At 37.1% G+C, this 25287-nt stretch overlaps 1 protein-coding gene across 10 annotated transcripts in view; it reads left to right on the top strand.

Annotated features, from left to right (window-relative positions):
* Window positions 1–25287, top strand: part of CCSER1 (coiled-coil serine rich protein 1) — a 1483327-nt gene that overhangs the window by 150235 nt on the left and 1307805 nt on the right. For all 10 annotated transcript variants that reach the window (XM_058295427.2, XM_058295480.1, XM_058295424.2 and 7 more), the window contains 2 exons: window positions 8045–9409; window positions 13491–13675. In XM_058295427.2, coding sequence (XP_058151410.1) covers window positions 8086–9409; window positions 13491–13675 — 1509 coding nt within the window. In that variant the 5' untranslated portion in view covers window positions 8045–8085. The remainder of the gene's footprint in view (window positions 1–8044; window positions 9410–13490; window positions 13676–25287) is intronic.

Genomic DNA, 25287 nt, shown 5'->3' with positions numbered 1-25287 from the left:
CACAAATAAAACATATTTGCTGTGGAATATATTTACAGTTATTGGGTAGTTCCCATGTGCCAGTCCTTGTTCTAAGTGTTTTACTGACTTTACTTATTCACCCCTAACAAAAATTCTTTAGGACAGGTGATGAAACTGAGGGTCAGGGAAATTAAGTAATTTATTTAAGCCACACAGCTCTTAAATATAGTGCTGAATTCAAACCTGGAATTCTGGCACTAGAATTTGCATTCTTAAGTTATGTTTGCATTTTTGCATGTAAATCTCAGAGCATAAAATATAGTGTTCTGAAAACAAAAACATAACCTCATTATTCACCTAAGATTGGGTCACATGTAGATATGGTCCTTATACTTTTTTCTTTCACTGTTAAATTCTTTCTAATCTCTGCTGAATTCCATTCTTCCCCTGTTTTTCTTTGTTGTCTCTTCTGGTTACAACTGAAGAACTAAGATCTTATACTGTGGGTCTCAAGATTGCAAATCTTTTTAAATATACATCATCATCCACTGACCATCCATTAATTCAGGCAAGGAACTTATCTGCTTCTCTAAATCTTGCTAGAGTAATTTTTTTGAAATCTATTTTTCTGAGTGTCACTGCCCCCATTATCATGCTAATTCTGCACCACTCACCCTTTTTCCTTTTGTCTGGGAGATTGCCAAATCAATTTGTCTTTGTTTATATACTATCCTTAGAACCAAACCATTTTTAGGAATCACCCAAAGGCAGACATTTCAGATATAAGGAATTATTAGTTTGAATTCCTACTTTATATTTATTTCTTAAAAATAGCTTAGTATACTCAATATGGGTAAATTATACAGAGATTTAGTAAATTCTTAATTAAACCTACCTAATGCATTATATGATTGCTGGATCTTTCTGGTTTCGGCAGACAGTCTCATGCTCTTCTTGGTCACCTCCTGGCTCTGATCAGTGATCCTTTGAGTGTATTCTGTATTGTCATCGGTGACCCTAATGGCTGATGAGGCCCTTGTCAGTGGTATGCGATGATTTATCTGTTTTAAAGTGCCTTCATTAGTTCATTATTCATTTAAGGGATACAAGACAAACACTTTTGTAATCCATTTAAAGATAAATTATACTATAGTTAGAGTAAAAGATTATTGAGGTGCAAATTCCATGGCCTTTGTAAAGGGAAAAGTTTTTCTAGCTGAGCCCCAAACACCTAACCCATGTTTACCTCATTTCTTTCTTTTTTTAAAAAATATTTTAGTTTTACTTTAAAGATATTTAGATTACATAAATGTTACATAAAAAATACAGGGGGTTCCCACATGCCCTGCTCCCCACACTGCCTGCATGCACCCACATTAACAGCATCCTTCATTAGTGTGGTACATTTATTGCAATTGATGAATACATTTTGGAGCATTGCTACTAAGTGTGGATTATAGTTTATATTGTAGTTTACACTCTCTGCCACTCAGTTCTGTAGGTTATGGCAACATATATAATGGCCTGTATCTGTCATTGCAGTGTCATTAAGGACAATTCCCAAGTCCCCAAAATGCCCCCAGATTATATCTGTTTTATCTCTCCCTGACCTCAGAACTTCCAGTGGCCACTGCCTCCACATCAAATATGTAAGTTCTTCCATTGCTAGAATCACAATAAGTCTATAGTAAAATACCACTAAGTCTACTCTAGTCCATAGTTCATTCCTCAGTCCTGAGGATTCTGGGATGGTAATGCCCACTCCACCTCTAATTGAGAGGGGGCTTTGATCCCATGTAGTTGATGGATGAGACTTGCTTGCTTGCAGTTGTACACTATCTTGGTTCCTTGGTGTGGTGGTTGTCCATCCTCACCTCCTTGTTGGTTGTCCGGGGTGAGTACAGTGAACTGGAGAATTGGTGTTGCAACTTAGTTGAGGCTCAGGGCCCAGCTGGCACATGAACTGCCCAAAGATTCAAGTCTTTTGGATGTACACCTACCAACTGCAGCACCAACTATAGGTTCAAAGAAGGACAGAACAGCCATGTGTAGGGAAACCATAGCTGAGTCCAATTCTGTTACACTGAGAAGTACAAACTCCAAAGTAGGACCCAATGGCAAGGCACCAAACTCATGAGCTATCTACCCTGATCATAGTGTTTGGGTTTCTCCAGAGCTCTCAGGAGCCCCATTAGATGGGGTAGTATCTAATTTAGCAGTCAATGAGATCCTGCTGCGATGTGTATAAGCGTAACCTCTGGAATGACGTCCCAACTCATTTTGAAATCTCTTAGCCATATAAACTCATTTGTCTTTCCCTTTTCCCCATTGATCAAGGTCTTTTTTCCAGTTGCATTGCTACTCATTTATTTCTGAGAAAGAATAGGGGTAGATTTAATTTATGCAGCATTCCACACAAACAATTCAAATGTTGGTTATTTGTTTTAAAATTCTAATAGATATATATATTTTGGGAAGACACATCGTATGTGGGGGTGAAGAGCAACAATAACAATAGAAGACACTGACTTCACTTTATAACACTTCCCATTTTTTTCTTGTTTTAGGAAATCAGTTTTCATATAGTGATGGAGCCAAGGTTTGAATAAATAGTGCATTTTCATAATCACTCTATGGGCTGGACCCATGTACCACTTATTTCAATTTACTTTAATAAGAAAAGGAAGAGGTAAATCAACTCTGTGCCAGAGAACGTGTTAGTTTCTTTCTTATGTATTGCTGTCTTATCCTAAAAAAATGTTATTTGACTTGTATTCCAGGTCATGCTACTAATAAGTGACAGAGTTTGGATTTGAAACCACATTTTTCTTAATGCCAACTGGATGCGTGTGCAAGAGGTGTTTTTGTTTTCTTTTGCCGTAAAACACTGTGAGTTTTGGTTTCTTAGTTTCCTAACTGCTAAAACAAATACCTAACGAAGAGTTGGCTTCACAACAGGAGTTTATTGGCTCACGATGTCAGGGGCAAGAAGGCTTAGTTCCTCCCAGGGTCCTGGTCTACTGGCTGGCCGGCAACCTCTGGCGTTCCTTGGCTTTAACATCACATGGCAGTGCACAAGGTGGTGTCTCCTTCCTCTCCAGGTTCTGTGAATAACTTCTAGCTTCTGGCTGCTCCCCATGGCTTCTTCTGTTTCCAATTTCCAGTGCTTATAAGGACTTTATCTATTTTGGATTAAGGCCCACCCTCATTCAGTCTGGGCACACCTTAACTAATAATATCTTCAAAGGCCCTGTTTACAAATGGATTCACATCCACAGGACCAGGTGCTGGGACCTGAACAAGACTTCTGCAGGGGGTCTGATTCAGTCCCCAACAGAAGGAGACGAAGAATATTTTGCAAATATGGGTCATCAGGTGACTCTTTTATCAGCTCTGGCTCATACTGAAAATACATGAAGGGTGTCCAAATTCTAGGAAAACATTTGAAAATGAAGGGAAAGAAAGAAGGTGAAGGGGGTTTTGTTCTGTTTCTTTTCTTTGCACAGACACACGTATCTATTTGTGCAAGTGATAATCAGTTTGTAAAATGATAGCTCTGACACACTACAAGTTTGTTTCATGTCTTCATTAATGCCTTTGGAATCATGGAAAAAGATATTTTTTCCAATTAATCTTAATGATTTAATATATTTTATTATAATTCTGAATAGATAACATATTAATGATTCATATAACACTTTGTCTTTATTTTTTTTTAATGTTACATTCAAAAAATATGAGGTCCCCATATACCCCCCAGTCCCTTTACCCACTCCTCCCCCCATAACAACAACCTCCTCAATCCTTTTAATTAGATTACATATCCTCCTCAACAATACCAAAGAAGATATTCAACTCTAACTTATTTAGAATAGATGCACCATGTAGTGTTGTACTTGATTAAGTGATTGTGTTTGCTAAAGTTGTAGAGATTACTAAATAAGTTACTTTCTGGTAAACTCTTTTTAAATCCTGGTGCTAAAAAACAAAGGATACTGCTTTTCCAGTTTCCCATTGTGATTTTCGAAGAGATCAAACTGAATTTCACACCTTTTCTAAGAGAGTTAATATTTATCCATGTAGTAGTATTATTTATATAGGTAAATCACAATGAAAACTATTTTGTTTAAACATCATCGAAGGTATAATTAAAGATACTCTTCTTATATAAGAAATTGCTTTTTTCAAAAGCAACAAATCTTTATAGTAGGGAAGGACCCCTGGACAATGAACTGATCCTGCCCAACTGACCATGACTTCTGAACCAAAAAACAACAGATAAGAATTGCAAAAAGATGTTTATTTTATCCCATATGGAAATATATACATATATATGAAAACATACACAATATTTTGCTAAGTAATTAAAGATATTTGTTATATTTATAATGTATAATAGAAGCAAAATTAACATGTCATGCTGTTATATTTGCTTTCACAATTACTTGATGTTGATGTGAAGGCATATTCTTTCATTCATTTGTTCAGGAATATTTTTTCAAAATGTTTGCAAATATTTATTAGCAAATTTCAGATTATTGGAAGATTTTACAGTGTGAAAAGTTTTCAATAAACATCAATCTCTGAAAATTGTAATTCAGCATAATTGAACTAGCATTTATTTACGAAAAGTAAGAAAACAAACGTTTATTTTCTTTAAGTTTGAAATCCTGATATACTTAAGTGAAAATGTCAAGTTCTGAAATCAATTATCATATAGTTGCTAATTGTGTGTTGCATTAGTTGTTGGGAAATCAAAGCAAAAGTACTTAAGATAAAATAAAAAGGGAATGCTTACTAAGTAAGGTAATTCTAGAGGATACATTAATAGGAGCACTGGACCAAAATGGGCGAGGGTGTGAAGGATGGCCAGGGAAGACAATCTGGAAGGAGCGATGCTATAGAAGTAGGAATTTTGCCACATCACAGTCACAGGCAGGGCATCCTAAGCCTAAATGGACCCCCATCTGGAAAGACCCTGAAGGTTGGAAGTGAATAGCGAATGGCAAGTAGTCTTTAGTGTAGCTAGAGAATGAAATCTGAGGAGGGAAATAATGAAAGAATAATCTAGAGATGTAGATAACATCCAGACCCTAAAGGGCTTCTAAAAAATATGGATAACTCTGACTTATAAATATTTTATTCTTCTCTCATTTAGCTTAAGAGCTCTCAATAGGAAGTTAAAGACTTCATTTAAAAACTATCAGTAGACAAAGATAAACCAAACTTTTTTTTTGTATCTCTAATAGGTTTTATACCTTTTTCAAGCTATCCCATTCAATGATGCATAAACATCTCTTAGTATCCATGATTTTATTTTATTTTTTTGGCAAGGGAGTAAAGAGTTTAAGGAAGAAAAACAGGACACAACCCTAGACTTGGGTGTGGGCCTGCTAGAGGGTGAGACGCATCAGTATCCATGATGATTTTTCTGAAGAAATTAGGACAAATACATTAGTAACCTAAGCATCATTTTACCCAGTGGAAGTCTGATTGTTTTCATTAAGTATTTAGGAGGAGGACTAATTACCATAGCTTTTTTTCCCCTGAAAATGTTCATTAGTTAAATCCTTTGAGTATTTGCTATAGAAATATGGAACTGAATCACTTTTTAAAATGCTGATACAAAAGCAAGAACTACTAAAAAAAAAAAACCAGAAAAAAGAAACCAATTAAGAAAATATTTCACTATACATAAATTCTCAAGATATTTCAATAATAAAGGTAAATATGATGATATTAATACATTGAAGACAATAGGCTCACAACCACTGGCAAATCATTATGGGATAATGCTCTAATTAGAGAAACATTCTTTCATGGGCATTAAATGGAAATAAGTGATGCATATAAATGAAAAATAACAGCTGAAAATGAAGTTTATTAAAACATTAATAAGTAAAGCCATGAAAAAATTGTATTATTCATTGTATACACTTTGGAAAAGCTAGGCTGTGTCTTTGTCTATCTTTTAAGCTTTCTTCACCCAGGTGTTACAAGAATACGTAAATGTTTTGGGAGTGGTTCATATATAGTTTGGTTTTAACTCAAATTCAGTGAATGCAATTAAAAATCATCCAGTAAGAATCTAATGATGTAAATTTTTCAGATTTTATATCATTTGGAAGGAAATATCCAGTATTTATGAATGCATATCTGAAAGGAAATATTATCCATTTTTGTAACATATTTCTTCAAGGAAGTGAAAATATTTCATTTGATCAATTACCACAATATATCTGTAAGTCTGAGAAAATGGAGGGTTTGTTGTTTTACATAGTATTTGTTAGTGTTTAGTTAGATCAGTTTGGTTGGAAAACAAAACAAAAAAATGGTGTCTTGATTCAAGTTGACAAAGGGGATGTATACATTATGTTTAAGACACTAAATGAAATGGAAAAACAAAGCAAATCAAAACAAAACAAATTCAAATCATGATGTGGTATGAGAACTATGAAAAATAGCACTCATCAGAACAGAAAAGCTGACTATACAGCTGGGAATCCTGGAAATGCAAATCTCTCTGGGCCTACTCCGCAGATGTTCTTGGTTCTTCACTCTAGTGAAAGCAGAATAGGCCATTATGACTATGTCCTGACTTAGTAGTTGATAAGACTTAGTTTCTTATTCTTGTTTTTTAACTTATTAGCTAAATGATATATTAGGCAAGTTGCTTTTCAACTGTAAAATGCTCTTAATATGCTACTATTAAAATGCTTCTAATCTTAGAATTAGAATCTTAGAATTAGAGGCATTAGAAGAGATAAAATCTGTGTAAAAATACTTGGGATATCACAGTTGATGAACTGTAGCCACCGCCATCATCTTTTCTTCATCATCATCATTGTCATCATCACCATGATCATCATCTGTGCCCTAATCTTAAGATTGTTCATAAATTGTCTACATGTCTTCTTGTTTCAGTATGTGTTCTCACTTCTCTTTACGTTAACAATTTTTAAAAAAAGATTTCTTTCTTTCTTTCTTTCCCCTTCCCCCTCCCCCACCCCAGTTGTCTGTTCTGTCTATTTGCTGTGTCTTCTTTGTCCGCTTCTGTTGTCAGTGGCATGGGAATCTGTGTTTCTTTTTGTTGCATCATCTTGTTGTGTCAGCTCTCCGTGTGTGCAGCACCTTTCCTGGGCAGGCTGCACTTTCTTTCGCGCTGGGCGGCTCTCCTTACAGGGTGCACTCCTTGCGCGTGGGGCTCCCCTATGCGAGGGACACCCCTGCATGGCAGGGCACTCCTTGCGTGCATCAGCACTGCACATGGACCAGCTCTACACGGGTCAAGGAGACTCGGGATTTGAACCGCGGACCTCCCATGTGGTAGACGGATGCCCTAACAACAGGGCCAAGTCCACCGCCCTACATTAACAATTGATATAGCTTTCATTCAGGTCTTTTCTTCAACCCATGGCTTTGTCTCATAACTTTAACTTGTTTATTATCCTGCTCTAAATCCTTTGATGCTTCCTTCAGTGGCCTGATTATGTCTCAATTTCTCAAATCAAACTCCCAGGGAAAGAAGACTTCTTAATTGTTTTTTCTTTAGGTAGAGATTCTAGTGTCAGGCCACACCACAGGTTGGTGTGTGATTCTGTTTAGCTCAGTTCAGTAACTTGTTGGGTCATAACACATGGCTGCATGAAGCTGCACTTCAACAGGGTTGGTGGTGGGGAATTTCTTCACCCCAGAAGTACAATGATCATGGCTGCCACATGCCTCTCTGTCTAAATAAACATAAAAAGTGAAAATATACAACTTATCAAAATTATCATATCAGTTATAAGTGGTAAGACTGGGTCTTGAATAAAGATCTTGTGTCTTCCAACTCAATATTTTTTGAATAGACTTGAAATATTTTTGGTAATCTTGACACTTGGACATCATTACAAAATTTTCTATGCATATTATCATATCATTTTGCAGCTGATAAATTTAAAAATCCCTAAGTATCACAATTTTATAATTGTTTCATATAAATCAAAATCTGTATCACCTCCTGAAAAATACTTTTTAAAAATAATGTCTTCTTTATAATTGAATTCTATTGACTTATTCTTTTTGTTTTCGTATTCCTCAGGCTGCTAAGTTGGCTGTCACAGTGCATGCCTTGGAGTCCCAATGGGGGACTCAGGATCAAGACGATCTACCCTGGTCTCCCGGTTGCCAATTTTCAGAAGAAGTAGTAGCAAAAGACTTGATTCTCTTCCTTCTTCGCCCTCTTCCAGTAATACAGTTGGTGTTCACAGTTCCTCTCCTTCTAGCACTAATTCAAGCTCAGGTAGTACAGGTAAACGTAGGAGTATATTCCGTACTCCTTCCATTAGTTTCCACCACAAGAAGGGAAGTGAATCTAAGCAAGAAGCCACCAACCAGAACCTTAGTATTTCAAATGGTGCTCAACCTGGCCACGGCAGTGTGCAAAAACTGAGTTTGGAAGAACATGTTAAAACCAGGGGAAGACATTCTGTTGGTTTTAGTAGTTCACGAAATAAGAAGATAACAAGATCTTTGACGGAGGATTTTGTAAGGGAAAAGGAGCACTCAGCTAATAAGAATGTCTTTATAAATTGCCTCAGTTCTGGTAAAAGTGAGGGGGATGATTCTGGATTCATAGAAGAACAAACCCGTCATTCTGTTAAGCAGTCAACAAGAAAGCTACTTCCTAAATCTTTTTCATCTCACTACAGATTTTCTAAGCCGGTTCCACAGAGCCAATCCATTTCACTGGTACAGCAGACTGGATTCTCTTTGGAAATTACACAGTACCAAGACAGAGAACCTGTATTAGTAAGAGCTTCTCCATCTTGTTCTGTGGATGTAACAGAACGAGCAGGAAGCTCTTTACAATCTCCTTTGCTTTCTGCTGATCTTACTACGGCTCAGACCCCGTCGGAGTTTTTAGCCTTAACTGAAGATTCTGTGTCTGAAGCAGATGCGTTTCCCAACAGTGGAAGCATGGCATCCCACTGTGACAACTGTAGCCACATTGATTCTACCTCTCACATGTCTCTCAATCCTGCTGCTGTTACAAAGGCAGCAATAGAGCTCATAGGAAATGTGCCCTTTGCAAGTATGTCTCCCGGGAAATACAGGTTAGATAGTCGGTGTAGCACTGAATCTAATTCCTTACCCAAAACCCCTGCTGCTAATCAGAAGGAAGTGTTATTGCAAATTACCGAACTACCTGTTTTGAATGTGCGTAACTCAGAGGCTCATCCATTAGCAGATAATCAAAGAGAAGAAAAGGTGGTCTTACAAAATTGTGAAACAATGCTGGGAACAAGCTCTCCAAGGAAACTTGGATTTTATGAGCAACATAAAGTGATAGCTGAACGCGTTAAAGGGATCCATCCTATTTCAGATTCAAAGACAATACCCTCTTCGGGTGATCTTCATATATTTAACAAAACATCCTATGGATATGAAGCAAATCCTGCCAAAGGTGTGCTGATTTTCTTTTTACTATAAATGATAAGAATTCATTTTCATTATAATTTTATTTTCTTGTTCTATTTCATGAACAGAAAGATTTTCCTTATTTTCTATTCTCTAGCACTCTTTCCTTGTAACTAGTTTTAAATCTTTTCCTTGCTGAAAATATAATTCAGTAAAATCAGTCATTTTTCATAGTTATGTTACACAGATTTTGACCCTTAGAAGAAAGTAGAAGGGAAGCTAATTTTATTTGCAATGTGGATTTATCTTAAAGAAAGAATGTCTTTTTTTTTTGTAGTTTATTATAGAGCTATTTGGTATTTGTAAGTTAAACAGATATATTCTAACCAAAATCCCTATAAAAGAAATTTGTATAATTTAGATTCTATTTTCTATTTTCATAGTGGCTTATTATAAAGTAGGATTCCTGTCTGGCTTAAATAATTCCTATATTTAGATACAATAAAATTGCAAGCTTTTAAAATTAGTGCTTTTTGAGTCAGGGGATCCTGATCTGTCTTTAACTGTAATAGTTCAGTAACTTTGGACACATGGTCTTTCACATTAAAAAAAAAAGCTAAAATTACTACCCCTGGATTCTAAAAAATTTTGTTACTTAGTGAAAAATTCGGTTCAAGAAAATTGTTGAATATATACCACCTACTGAAATATATGAGATATTGTTTTTTTCTTTATTTACTGTTATTACAACTACCATTGCTACTTCAAATAATAGTTTTGCCTACATTAAGTGATTATTATGACCCCGATACTCTTCTGTACCCTGTATACTTCTGTATGCAAATACACCCTTTGCATACATTAATTCATTTAATCCCTAAATGATCAATCAAATTTGCTCCTGTTATTGTAACCCATTTTACAGTAAAGAAATGAGAGCACATACAGGTTAAGCAATATCTCCAAAGTCAACGAATTTCTAAATTATTTATTGGGATATAGAACCCTGAAATAGGTACTGCCATGTTCCCCACTTTCAGAAGTAAAACTGAGGCCCAGATTTCATAAAGTTTGGATGTAGCATAGCCAAAATTGCAACTGTCTGAATTCAAAGGCCTCCTCTTAATGACTATGCTAAACTACATGCATGACTAAGCAGCAAGTTGCCACACAGTGCTTCCTGGGACACAGGCTCAGACAGAAACTTTCAGCAAATGACCACTTGATTATTTACATAGCATAAAGTGTCCGAAAGAGCAGGGGAAGAGATCCCATCATGGCTGGTCTCTGGGGGAGGCCAAATACCTGGGTCAGGGGTGGTAGATGGCACCACTTTGCATTGGAGGAGAGAGACCCTCTGCTGTATGAATGTTGAGAACTTATACACCCCAGCATTACAGCCCCCAGCATTGTTGGGGGTTTTCATTGGACCTAATCTTTTCCCTGGGCTGCCGAATGGAAACAGACTGAAACATTTGCACAGAGATAGAAAAGGAGGTGAGATAGGAAAGGGCTGGGAGATGGCTGCTAATTCTGCATCTTTGGCTTTTCCAGCAGTGACCCCAGCTTTTCCTAAAACATCAAGAATAATACTAAAATATTATATAAAATTAATAATAAAATGATATATATTGCAATGCCAAGAATCATAGTATTACATGACTTATCTAACAGCCCCTACACAAACATAAATATTTTAAAGATTAAATGCATGAATTAATTCCCCCCTTCTTAATTTGTTTTAATATTTTTCATATTTGATATGAGGCTTTTTTTTATGCAAGTGCCTACTTTTTCCATCTTTGGAACTTGGTAGCTTTGTTTGCACTCATGGCTTTAGTTATACCTGTTTAATTTCTTTATCAATAATAGAATTATAAGAATCATAATGATGATGATGATTGATGGTTACATACATGTAATATTTGCCCCCCTACAATGTGCTAAGAAATTTATATGGGCAATTTCATTTTATCCTCACAGCATTTTTACATGATAGTTATTAATAACTAAGACTTAGGGTTAGTTTAAATAATTTTATGAGGTCATATTGCTGGCAAATGACCTCAGAGTGGAATATAGGCAGTTTTGAAAAGAAATCATACCCGAAAGTGTAGAAATACAGTTATCCTGGTATGTCTAAATTCTTATTTAGCAATGATGCCTTGTCTCAGTGTCTGATTGAATACTGTATATATTTATTTGTAGGAACCTAGGAAATGACCATGAGTCATCTTGATGTTTATTAATCTGTTGAATGGGATCCTAACTGCAAGCCACTTACTTATCAAAGTAATTCTGCTATATTTGACAATGTGTTGTCTGTTGACATTAGCTTTTTAGCCATTTAATCTAAAAGTTGTAAAATAGAGGGATATGCAACTGATAACATGACAAAGAAAAGATGATAATATACTACTTCTCAATTTATAGAGGCATTTTTCTATGCATAAGGATTTTACAATTTTATGGTTTAAAATTTTATAATTAATTAAGTGTATTGTATGCAAAGGAGAATTACTATACACAGTAAATTCCATAAACCAAATTTATTTTGTATTCATTATAAAGCACATTGATTTTATGCTTAATACATAAGGAGTATATTAGGTATATCATATCAAAATTAGCAACATAATGTTGAGCTCTTTGGCAATTTAACCTGTATTCATTGGCATAAAAAGTGATTTGAAAAGAATTGCTATATCTTGTCCTAAGAGAGTCTCACCAAAAAATTCAGCCATTTTCTCATCTATTCATTCAATAAATATTTATTGTTTTAGCACTATTTCAGGTACTAGGGTTATAGCAATTAACAAAAAAGACAAAATTCCTAGCTTCATCAAGCCTCCTTATTATTGGGGAGTTTACAATAATTAACATACAAATAAATGAATGCCAGATTGTGGTAACTGCTGAAGATATTTTAAAGCAGATTAAAGGATTAGAAGTGGGGGTGGAGTCTTAGTTTGCATTTTTAAAATATAGTGAGCAGAGTAGTATCCAACAAGAAGGTAATGTATTAGCAAAGATCTGAAGGTGGTCTGGAAGTAAGCCATACAGATATTTGAGAGAAGTATATTCAGTGCACGTTCCCAGGGGCAGGATCAGGCTGCCATGTTCCAGGAATAGTAAGAGGTCCAGTGTGGCGGGAGTGGAATAAAGGAGGGAAGGAGAGTGGAAGATGTGGTAAGTCAGAGAGCTGAATAGGGTAGGGAGTGGGGTCATATGAGGAGGAATCTGGCAGGCCATTGGAAAGACTACAGCTTTATGAAAAGAGGAGTCATCAAACTCATGTTGTAAATGTATCATTCTGGCTATCATGTGGCAAGTAGATTGTTGAGAATGAGAGGAAGAGGTAGGCTGGGATAGGCGAAACAAGGACAATATTAGTAAGCTACTACAGTAATCCAGACAAGAGTTAATGAGGCTTGGGGCCAGGACATTCGTGGGGAAGGTAGTGAGAAGTGGCCAGATTCTGGATACATTTTGGGGTATTAAGGACCGGATTTGCTGATGTGAATAATGTGAGTTATGAGAGAAGCCGAAGGTGATTCTGAAGGTTCTGGTCTTCAAACTTATACTACATTGTCACCTTAAAAAGTTTTCTTTGAAAGGAAAAGTTTGAATGGTGCCCAAGTTTTTCATTTTTTTTTTTTAAGATTTATTTATTTTTTCTCTCCCTTCCTCCCTCCTCCGTCGTCTGCTCTCTTGTGTCCATTCCCTATGTGTTCTTCTGTGTCTGCTTGCATTCTCAACAGCACCAGGAAACTGTGTTTCTTTTTGTTGCATCATCTTGCTGCATTAGCTCTCTGTGTGTACAGCAACTCTCTTGGCGTGCTGTGCTTATTTCGTGCAGGGGGGCTCTCCTTGTGGGGCATGCTCCTTGCACGTGGGGCTCCTCTATGCGGGGGACACCCCTGTATGGCACGGCACTCCTTTTGCATGGCAGCACTGCTGGTGGGCCAGCTCACCACTTGGGCCAGGAGGTCCTGGGTTTGAACCCTGTACCTCCTATATGGTAGGTGGACGCTCTATCAGTTGAGCCACATCCGCTTTCAACGGAATACTTTTAAAAGGCACATTTAGGCATCTATGTTATTTTTAATTTATTTCTCTTTTAATAGTTCTTGCCAGTAGCCTCAGTCCATATCGTGAAGGAAGATTCATAGAGAGACGACTGCGATCCTCATCCGAAGGAACTGCAGGGAGTAGTAGAATGATTTTGAAACCAAAAGATGGAAATATAGAAGAAGTTAATAGTCTACGAAAGCAGACGGCAGGTTCCTCTTCTTCAAAAATGAACAGCATGGTAAGTTTAGACATACGTTGCACTTAATAAAATTTTGCCATATATATCTGGCATGCTTGTGCCTCCTGCAAAATGAACACATGTAAAGGATGGACTCTTCATATCTGAAGTAAATTGGTCTCAGAATGATGCCAATAGTCAGATAGATTGTGTCACAACAGATAGAAGCACACCATGACAGCTACTCTTCTCTTTTGTTTGCTTCCGTGGTAACTTCGTATTCTCTCTTCTGCAACAAGACCCTGGGCTCACAAGTTAAGAAAAATGCTGATCATGAGAATACCATTTGACTTTGGATATTTTCTTTTTACAACCACTCTAGAAAATATATTTTTATAAACTACAGCTATGCCATTAGCACTCCAAGATCCTTTGGCAAGCTCTATTTTAGCTGTCCTTCTGCTGCGCCCCTCCAAATAAGATAGTCGTTGGGGGGCCAAGGGGAAATACCCAACCAAAGCTAGATCATGTTCCAGGTAACCAAGATTCCAGAATTCTTTGCCAAATAATTAGAGCTTGTTGAGGACAAGGGTAGAAGTGGAATGTGTGTGGGGAGCATGGTCTGAACTTAGATTTAAGGCCTAGGGTATTGAGAGGCAGGGGTATGAAACACCCTCTAGTGTGATTGGAACTAGGGGTGGAAAGGGATGAGTGGACTGCAGGCTGGGAGATTCATCGAGTGCTCAGACCTTACAAATATAAGGGGGTGCTTACCTTCTGAGAGGAACTTTTCTCACTTTCTAACAAAAAGGTCCTTTTTCATCTTTGACTCCTATTATTTAGCACTGTTTCTTTAATATGACCTATCCATCCGTGAACCAATCTATCCAGGGATATAAATGAAAAAAATCTCAAAAATAAATAACTTATGATATTTGTACATATTTTAGATAACTAGATGCTGGAGATTGAATCAAGTCCCCCACCAAAGGCATGTTCATGTCCCACCTGCTGTGGTTGTTGAACCCTTTATAAATAGCACCTTTGAAAATGTTGTTAATTAAGATATATCCAAACTGAATGAGGATGGGCCTTAATATGACTGAAGTCCTTATAAGTGTAGGAAATTAGACACAGAGAGAAGCCACAAGGCAACAAATCAGAAGTCAACTGAAACTGAAAGACAAAGAAGACATCACCATGTGCATTGCCATGTGATGGAACGTCAAGGACCAAAGATAACTGGCAGCCAGACTTAACAACTCCATGGTCTTTGGGCAGAAGGTATTGCTTTGCTGATGCCTCAATTTTTGACTTCTAGCCTCAAAACCATGAACCAATAAATCCTTGTTGTTCAAGCCAGTCCTTGTATTTGTATTAGCAATAGTATAGTATTTGCTTTAGCAGCCAGGAAACTAAAATAGTAGGTTTTAAATGGAAATATTAGATCACCTAGTTATGACATTGAATCATGAAGAAACCTTAAGTTAGTGAAGCAACACTGAGTGATAGAAAAACATTAGACTTGAAATTTAAATGTCTGGGCATTAGTTCTGGCTTGTCCAGTTCTTAATATTGGGATTATCAGTGACTATAGAACAACAAATGATAATGGACATCTTGCTTCTGTTATATGAAAAAATAATTATATACATATATGTAGGTGTTTACATTTTTATATAAAGGTATTATACTTCATCTTTCCTTTTGTTCTTTTGTGAGTTGAAAATATTTTATCATTGTTGCAGTTCATCTTTTGTCTCAGTACAAAAACATGTTAAAATATTTAAAATTCTTGTAAGATTAAAATTTATGGCTATTCATTTAGATTCACAAAATTACTATTATACCTACATAGAGAGGTATTTATTAATACTTGTTGACTGTAAAGTAAACTTGCCCAAAGCTTGGCCCTTTATATATTATTCTTCTACATCTCATGTGTTTTTTTCACACTATATTACCTATAAAAACTTCTTTTTTTAAGATTACAAAATTACTTTTAGCTTCTAAGAGGCACTTTCAAGATTTTAAGTGGAAAATGTAAAAAACGCGAAATATAATTTTAGTGCTTTTTTATCAGGCTTTTCTTAAATTTTCAAAAATCATCTCTGCAGTGATGTAGGTATCCCACTAGATGGCAGGATTACATCATTGCCACAGTGTGGGAAAGACTTGTAAGGTTGCAACAGGCTTGTTGGAAATATTGTATATGTTCTCTGGATTTACAGATTCAACTTTTTCAAATAAATACTGAAACTTTTGAGTTTGCACAAGAAACTTACTGAAAAGGAATTTTATAATTTCACGGTTTTCCTTTAGATTTTACAAATTGTCTCTTATTCTTCAATTAATTTGCTGTTTAATAGTAATTGAAAATGCATAAAATATATTCTTTAATTCATAGCAATAAAATAAAAAATGCTAGGAATATTTAGGTAATTTTAGATAAATGTGGAACAGATGACTTATATATTTGGGAATTTTAGCTTTGTGTTTGAAAAACAGCATACATTATGATATTCTTCTTCCAAAATAACACAAGTGAGCAAATTGTATTTTAGAATGCATCCATGGCTCAGTTATTCTTTTATCTTAGGGCAATTATAATCTCAACATTTATTTCTAATGCTTATTTGAACCAAGACACTATTCTTAACCCTTCACATGTATTATCACATTTAGTCCTCATTAAATCATGATCTAGTGGCATTGATATTAATCATATTTTGCAGTAGAGAAAATAAGACACTGAGAAGATAAGTAACTTGCCCCAAATAACATACCTAATAAATGGCAGAGACAGTGTTTGGTTCCTAGTTGTTTAACTTCTCAAGCCCTACTTGCTTTCGGTGGAATGTATTCGGTTTAAACGTAAGTTGAACCATTTTTCATTTTTCTTCTCCAATTCTGTGTAATGAATTATAAAATTAAAGGTAACTATCTGATTCCTCTAAACCTAGACTTTCACCCTTTGTAGGGGGTGAAAAGGGGAAATGCAGTGTCTATTCTGAACTTAAACTGTGATATTTCTTGATGTGTTGATGAAGAATATTAAGGTGTTTACTAAGAGACATCCCATATAAAAAGTAAAGCAGTCACAAAAGAAGATGTTTTTATTTAGGAGGAATTAGAAACCTTCTTTTATGGAATAAAGCCCATAAATTCATGGAGATTTTGGTTCCTGAATCACAAAAGATAGGCCGTTGGGCTGGATAACCCTCATTTCCAGTGCTTTTTTATACTTGTAATATTTCAATCCAGAGCAGAAAGAGAAGACTATATTAACTCTTTGAACATCAGTGATCCAGAAGAGATTGAAATTTGTTTGAATTTATTATGAGGTACCAAAATATATCTGGAACAATTTGATAAGCATGAACATTTATTATATTTTATGAAATCACTTTAAATAAAGATGAGTTTTAAGGATCTTTAGGTGGGTAGTCAGGTGCAGCAAGAACGAATGATACCAGAGATGTGTGAAAGAAAAAGTTTATCAGTACTCACAGGCCTTAGAACAGAGAAAGTAGGCATGCCTTGCAGGGCCACAAAAGGGAAAGGAGCTTAGGCTCAACCAAGCAGGTAGGGAGGAAAAGGTCGCAGTGGACTGGGGACTGTGGCTTTATAATGTTATCTGGGTGGTGCTGTATTGGTTGCTCAAGCAAGAGTGGGTTTTTTTGACTGTGAACCTGGGTAGAACACAGGGAGGAGAGAGAGATGCTATTTATCTTGTATAAGCCTCTGTCAGGGGTAGTCACTGAGGAACTAATGAGAGATCCAAGATACTAAGGATTTTGAGAGTGCAAAATCCCTCTTTGTCCAGCAACGTGGTCTGAGATGCTAAGGCACCTGAGTATGACAGTGCAAAGCTCCTATTGTTATTTTAATTCATGACAAAAGAATTTCTTCAGTTTTCTTCTAATGAATAGTTTTCTTGATACTTAAAATGGTAAAAAAAGTTAAAAAGCTTTTCTAGAAAAATGTTCTCTCTTTCTGGGACTTTCTTTCCAGATGGTGGTATATTTATAAATATATGTAAGGAAGTTGTTATGGTTTCCCCAACAGCTTTACACAGTGAAGTCCGGCTCCAAATATTTACAAGATTGCCCTGTCCTAAAAATAGAATATTAATGTGAAGGTAGAGTCACACAGAATAAACAATACAGAGGACCTAGCATCATTCCAGGAAGTAAAAAGTATATGAACATATCAGTAAGAACAAGCTAGGCTTACTGATAACCAGTAGCCGCCAGATCTTAGTGAAAATGACATTTATTTCTCATTCATAATGCATATTTATTATGGAAGATGCTAAAAGTTCTGTTCAATGTCTCCTCCAGTCTGCTACAGAAACTACTTTGGCAAACATTTCCTTTCACTGTGGGAAAAGGAGAGAAATCACTGGAAGACTTGGTCCCAGTAATAAAATGTTCTGACCTACAGAGACTTATTTCATTTCCACTCACAATTCATTGGCCAAACTAAACATGAAGTGGGCAGAAAATATGGTCCTTCCTTGAGTCTGGAAGGTATACACTCAGAAATGCTTGGTGAGGATTAATGACTACAAAATATTCCCAAATAATTTATTTTACCTTTGTCCTTTTAGTTAACTGTAATTTCCTGCCTGCCTCCTGCCTCTCTTTTATCCATAGTCATTTAATGTGCCTTGAATTTGTGTCTCACATTGTGCTGGTCATTAGGTTCAAAAAAGATGTCTCTGAAATTGAAGGATTCATTCATAACCATTAGATAGGTCTTTTTGGATGTGCTCTCTTCCTGATTTAAAGACCTTGAAATATTTATCTTAAGTGAACTAAGTTTACTTTTTTCACTTGCCTCAGTTTCTGGAAAACTTACTATATTTTGAAAGTATTTATTTTATTACATTTAAAAGTTGGTTTGGAAAGATGTGTAATTTTTAGATTACTCAGAAAATGCATCCGGGGGCTGCTCTGAATCTCTGTGCTTGAGTAATTCCGAATGAATTCATTTGTGGGCAGTTTTACTCTGACAGCATAATTTCTCTCATTTGCAGTTTGGCATCCTACTGCCTTTGTTGAGAAACTGTGAATACCACAGTGTAAACATTAAGCTGCTAAGACTTCTTTGGTAAAAGAACAGACCAGATTCATATTTGAGAAAAAAGAGTTGCTTGAAGATCAGTAGCATCCCATGTCATATGTTAATTCTGTGGTATGTTCAACTCCAGATTTTGAATATTATTTAAATTATTGACCAAGTTGAATGATTTAAATCTAATTAAGCAGCACGTGAAATAGCCTGGCACTTTGTTTCCTCATTTATGCTCCTATCCTTCTGTCATTCATTCATTCATTAGATCATGCACAGTTTGTATCAAGAAATATTTATTGAGATCATACTCTGAGGATGCTTTTGAAGACTTTAGAATTCCAGATAGTAAGACATAAAGATTGAACACGATCATCAATACACCAGTTTAACCATTTCAACCATCTTAAAAATCAGAATGGTGGGACATGCATGATTTGGGTTGTGACCATTGATATCGAAAGGGAAAAGGATTCAAAGTGGCTAAATGATCTCCTATATCCTCGATTCATATGTACTCCATCTCATGTTTTCCACTGACATTTTTAAATATGTACTTTTACTTCCTTGTGCCTTTTGCTCAATCTTATCACCAAAGTCCAGTTGTTGGTGCTGAGCAGGAATTCTGAGAGGCAGTGGGACAGTATGGAAGAAGGTATAAAATAAGTTGCATAATTAATGTCCAAAGAATTAAATGTAAGACACCACTCCTCTACCATATACTAGGCAAAAGAGTTGTACTGGCTTTGTTTGGTATATGCACCTTCACACTTCTATTTTGTGGCATGCAAGTTCAAGTTCCAAATTAAGAACAAAGACAATTATACACCACGACCAAGTGGGATTCATCCCAGGTATGCAAGGATGGTTCAACATAAGAAAATCAATCAACGTAATACACCATATAAACAGATTGAAGGAAAAAAATCACATGATTATATCTATTGATGCAGAAAAAGCATTTGACAAAATACAGCACCCTTTCTGATAAAAACACTCCAAATGATTGGAATACAAGGAAATTTTTTGAATATGATAAAGAGTATATATGAAAAACCTAAAGCCAATATTGTTTACAATGGAGAAATCCTAGACTCCTTCCCTCTAAACTCAGGAACAAGACAAGGATGCCCACTGTCGCCGCTCCTATTTAACATTGTCTTAGAAGTACTTGCTCGAGCACTGAGGCAAGAACCAGAAATAAAAGGCATTCAAATTGGAAAGGAAGAAGTCAAAATTTCATTATTTGCAGATGACATGATCCTATACATAGAAAACCCTGAGAGATCTACAACGAAGATTCTAGAACTCATAAATGAGTTTAGTAAAGTCGCAGGTTATAAGATCAATGCGCAAAAATCAGTAGCATTTCTGTACACCAATAATGAGCAAGATCAGGAGGAAATCAAGAAACAAATACCATTCACAATAGTAAATAAAAAAATCAAATACTTAGGAATAAATTTAACTAAAGAGGTAAAGAACTTATACACTGAGAACTATACAAGATTGTTCAAGGAAATCAAAGAAGACCTAAATAAATGGAAGACTATTCCTTGTTCGTGGATAGGAAGACTGAACATTATTAAGATGTCTATCCTACCAAAATTGATCTACACATTCAATGCAATCCCAATAAAAATCAATGCAGCCTTCTTTAAGGAACTAGAAAAACTAACTATGAAATTTATTTGGAAAGGAAAGAGACCCCGAATAGCCAAAGACATACTGAAAAAGAAAAACGAAATTGGAGGAATCACACTACCTGACTTCAAAACATACTATAAAGCTACGGTGGTGAAAACAGCATGGTATTGGCATAAGGAGAGACATATAGACCAATGGAATCGAATTGAAAGCTCTGATATAGAACCTCACATATACAACCACATAATATTCGATAAAGCCACCAAACCCTCTCAACTGGGAGAGAGTGGCCTATTCAACAAATGGTGTCTGGAGAACTGGATAGCCATATGTAGAAGAATGAAAGAGGATTACCATCTCACACCTTATACAAAGATCAACTCAAGATGGATCAAAGACCTAAATATAAGAGCCAAGACCATAAAAACCTTAGAAAGCAGTGTAGGGAAACATCTACAGGACCTTGTAATAGGTAATGGATTTATGAATATCTCACCAAAAGCACGAGCAGCAAAAGAACTAATAGATAAATGGGACTTCCTCAAAATTAAAGCCTTCTGCACCTCAAAGGAGTTTGTCAAGAAAGTAAAAAGGGAGCCCACACAGTGGGAGAAAATATTTGGCAATCATATATCTGATAAGAAACTTATAACTTGCATATATAAAGAACTCCTACATCTTGAAAATAAAAAGATAAACAATCCATTTAAAAAATGGGAAAAAGACTTAAACAGACACTTCTCCGAAGAAGAAATACAAATGGCAAGAAAGCACATGAAAAAATGTTCCAAATCTCTAGCTATCAGGGAAATGCAAATCAAAACCACAATGAGATACCATCTTACACCCATAAGATTGGCAGCTATGAAAAAAACAGAAGAATACAAGTGCTGGAGAGGATGTGAAGGAAGGGGAACACTCATCCACTGCTGGTGGGAATGCAGAAGGATCCAACCATTCTGGAGAACAGTATGGCGGTTTCTCAAAAAACTAGCCATAGATTTGCCATATGACCCAGCAATACCACTGCTGGGAATATACCCAGCAGAACTGAAAACAAGAACACAAACCAATATATGTACACCAATGTTCATAGCAGCATTGTTCACTATTGCCAAAAGTTGGAATCAACCCAAATGCCCATCAACAGACGAGTGGATCAATAAAATGTGGTATATACACACAATGGAATACTACTCGGCTGTAAGAACAAACACACTACAAACACATGTGATAACATGGATGAATCTTGAGAACCTTATGTTGAGTGAAGCAACCCAGACATTGAAGGACAAATACTACATGACCTCAATGATATGAAATAAACAAGCTGCCCTAGATAGCAAGAGACTGAACGATAGGCTTGCAGGAAATCGGAGGGTGGAGGAAGGATATGAGCCGATGTCTGCAGGGGTGGAATTTAAGACGAGATGGTGGTAAGTATGAACACAAAGAAGAGATAAAAGGGGGGCAAGGGGTTGCCTTTGCTTGGGGCTTTGCGGGTTTGAGGGTGGCTGGGGAGGGACGGGTGGGTAACGTTGCCCAAAAGTGGGGGGAGGGAGGGGTAGCATACGAACCAGGAGAGGGTCAGGTGTTGGTGGAGAGTAAAATGCCGAGAAAATCATATCAAAATATAATAAAGAGGGTTACCTGTTTAGAATGCTCGGAGGGGAGGGTCTGATGCAGGACGGGCTCCTGGGGAATGTCTAAATGCTCATTCTGCCAGAGTGGGTGTCACCATGGGGTAGAAACCCAAGTAGTGAGAGTGGGGGTGGACCCACATCCTGGGGAGGACTAATGCCATCCAATAGAGGGAACTGTATCCCTCGAGAGAAAGGGTGGCTCCCAGGGCATTGGGGCAGTTGAGCAAGTTAGGCCCTGAACACTATTCCATCTATCTCTGGAAGTGGCTCCTCAGGAAACGGAGGTTGGCTATCACTGAGGGCACCAAGGTGGAAGGGAAAATGGACGTTAAATGTGTGGAACCAAAGTAAATGGGGGGTAAGAGAGGAGTTTCTTGAGAGTACACAAGGATGGATATAAAACATGTAATATTACACCATAACATATAGGAGATGACAGACTGATAATGTAAACCATAATGTAAAACATAGGATAACTAAAAATGTAAAGAACTGTGTATCCTAAAGTATGCACCATAATGTAAACACAGATGTCACCTTGTTAGAAAGCTAATGTCTCAGACTCTGTACATCACTTTAAGTAAATATGATATGAATAGGGCGTAAGAGTATCACTGTGGAAGGGAAAAGGTTTTCTGGTGGATGTGTGGGAGTGCTGTATATTATATATATACATTGCTGTGGTCTAGGACTCCTGTGAAGAAAAGCTGAATAATTAGGGGGGGGGGGGAAAAAAAAAAAAAAAAAGAAAAAAATAGGATGTGGAATTTTTTCAAGTCAACATTCTTTATCTAAGTTCTTTATCTAACTTTATCCAAGTTCTTTATCTATCCTTTAAACTCATCGCTATATGCCATTCCCTAGTAAGGGACCATGACATTATATTGGGCTTCAAATTTCGGGGAGTTCTGGATCACAGAGTGTTTCAACAATGGCAATGGAGGGATACTGATATGGGATACCAATGACAGGTGATATATGACTGACAGGGAGCTGTACAGAACATATGTCCAGGGTGCATGGTAATGTTTGGATATACTCATAGTGGCAACAATTAAAAACCACAGTAGGGGGGGTACTGGGTTCCTGGCCAGTGGTGCTCTGTCGTGGTCCCTAGGGGAGCAGCGACAGTCTCCCAGGTACAGTGGTGGGGACCGGGAGGGAGTGAGGGTTCAACAGTGAGCCCCTGATACTAATGACTATGCTTGTGAGCTGATAAACCCAAAATAATAACAAGGCCTAGAGCAACTTTGTGCCTGGGAATTTCCTTCTGTCAGCCTTCATGTTACTCAAATGTGGCCAGTCTCGAAGCCAAACTCAGCATGTAAATGCAATGCCTTCCCCCCAGCGTGGGACATGACACCCGGGGATGAGCCTCCCTGGCAACGAGGGACCACTATCAACTACCAACTGATGATGCAACTGGAAAATGACCTTATACGGAAGGTTCAATGCGGATCAGCAGAATATCCATGTCTACATAAAATACCATGACTTTAAAATGCTGTTTGACCTAAAGTAAGGGGGAAATGGAAAGGAGAAATGAGTTTATATGGCTACGAGTTTCTAAAAAAGAGTCTGGAGGCTGGCAGAAGGTTTGCCCTCATGCACAACTGAGCAGAGTCAGAGAGACAGATAAAGCAGATACAACCCCCAGATATTGGTTCCTTTGAGGGCTAAAGAGACCCATGGGAGTTATGGTCATGGCCTATGGGGTTAACTACCAGGGCAGATGGCCCCTCTTTGGAAATGGTGTTTATGTGTGATGAATCTGGACTCAGATGGGATCTCCCTTCATAAGACTTTCATGCTAATGTGCTGGAGGTGCAGTTAATGTTGGGGTTTAAGATATATTTAGGGGATTTGAATCTCTGGACTGACAATGTGATAGCCAGATCCTGAGCCTCAACAGACTCCAGCACCTACAATCTGATTTATTGGACTTACCACACTCAGCTAAGATGGAGGTGAAGAAGGACAACCACCACACCATGGAGCCTAGAGTGATTACAACTGAAAATGGGAGGATTGCATCCAGCATCCAGGTGGAATCTGAGCCTCCTCTTGACATAAAGGTGCAATGGACACAACCAAACCAGTGTCCACATAGAAGAGGTGGCATTGGATTGGGAAAAGTGGACATAATGGACAAAGGGTATGGGGAAAGGCAGGAAGAGATGAGAGGTGGAGGCGTCTTCGGGACATGGAGCTGCCCTGGATGGTGCTTCAGAGGTAATCACCGGACATTGTAAATCCTCACAGGGCCTACATGATGGAATAGAGGAGAGTATGGGCCATGATGTGAACCAATGTATATGAGGTGCAGAGGTGCCCAAAGATGTACTTACCAAATCCAATGGATGTGTCAGGATGATGGGAACGAGTGTTGTTGGGGGGGGGGAGAGGGGGGGTGGGGGGGTGGGGTTGAATGGGACCTCACATATATATTTTTAATGTAATATTATTACAAAGTCAATAAAAAAAAAAAAAAAAGAACAAAGGAAAGATTATGATTAGACATGATTTAAGAAATCCTTCCTCTTAATCCTGAAATCCTTAATGTGACCTGAAATATTTCAAATAGCAATGACATTGTGGGAGTTAAAAATGATCTCAGTCTTGGGTGTAACTCATTGTCAATGCAAGTACAAGGAAAATCATTGCATGCTACAAGGACGTTTAATGAGGAAAGGAAGTCATTCATATTTTTAAGGAAATGGAGCCACACAAATCACTCTCCACAGTCCTTATAAATTTTAAGAAGGAGAGTCACAGGTATTTAACATGTAATTACTCATTTAACATGTAATTACATTTGTTGATAACTGGCATATTAATTTTGGATGAATAGCTTTACTCCATAATGTCTTTATTGATTTTTCTAGTTGCTAGTGATACTTTCCCCCTCAGTGCTGCTTCATGGAGATCTTATGGACACTCATATGTGGCCAGGAAGAGAGATAGGAGATACTTCAAAGGAGTTTTTTTATGTTCACAGTCCACATAAAGAGAGAGCCACAGCACTCTCTGCAGGGCCATGCGAGAACATGTCAGGAGCATGAAATTTAACAAGGTGGATGGGGAGCAGAAGATGAGTATGTGAATCTGGGGACTATGCCTTTTATAGCATTATAGGAGTGTGCTTTCAGCAGCCAGTGGTTGGCCAGGTACATGATTGTAGAGTGTTTATTTAAATTTGTTGCCTCTGTGAAATTGGATAGGACTCAGGGCTAGTGTGGAGGAGAATTTTGGGATAGATTATCTGACAGGGACAGCTTGGGAAGTCCTTTTTGGGGAATGACATTA

Source organism: Dasypus novemcinctus, chromosome 1, assembly GCF_030445035.2.
Source record: "Dasypus novemcinctus isolate mDasNov1 chromosome 1, mDasNov1.1.hap2, whole genome shotgun sequence".
Classification (NCBI taxonomy): domain Eukaryota; kingdom Metazoa; phylum Chordata; class Mammalia; order Cingulata; family Dasypodidae; genus Dasypus; species Dasypus novemcinctus.
Note: the sequence above shows the minus strand (reverse complement) of the source record. Positions and strands in the feature narration are given on the sequence as shown.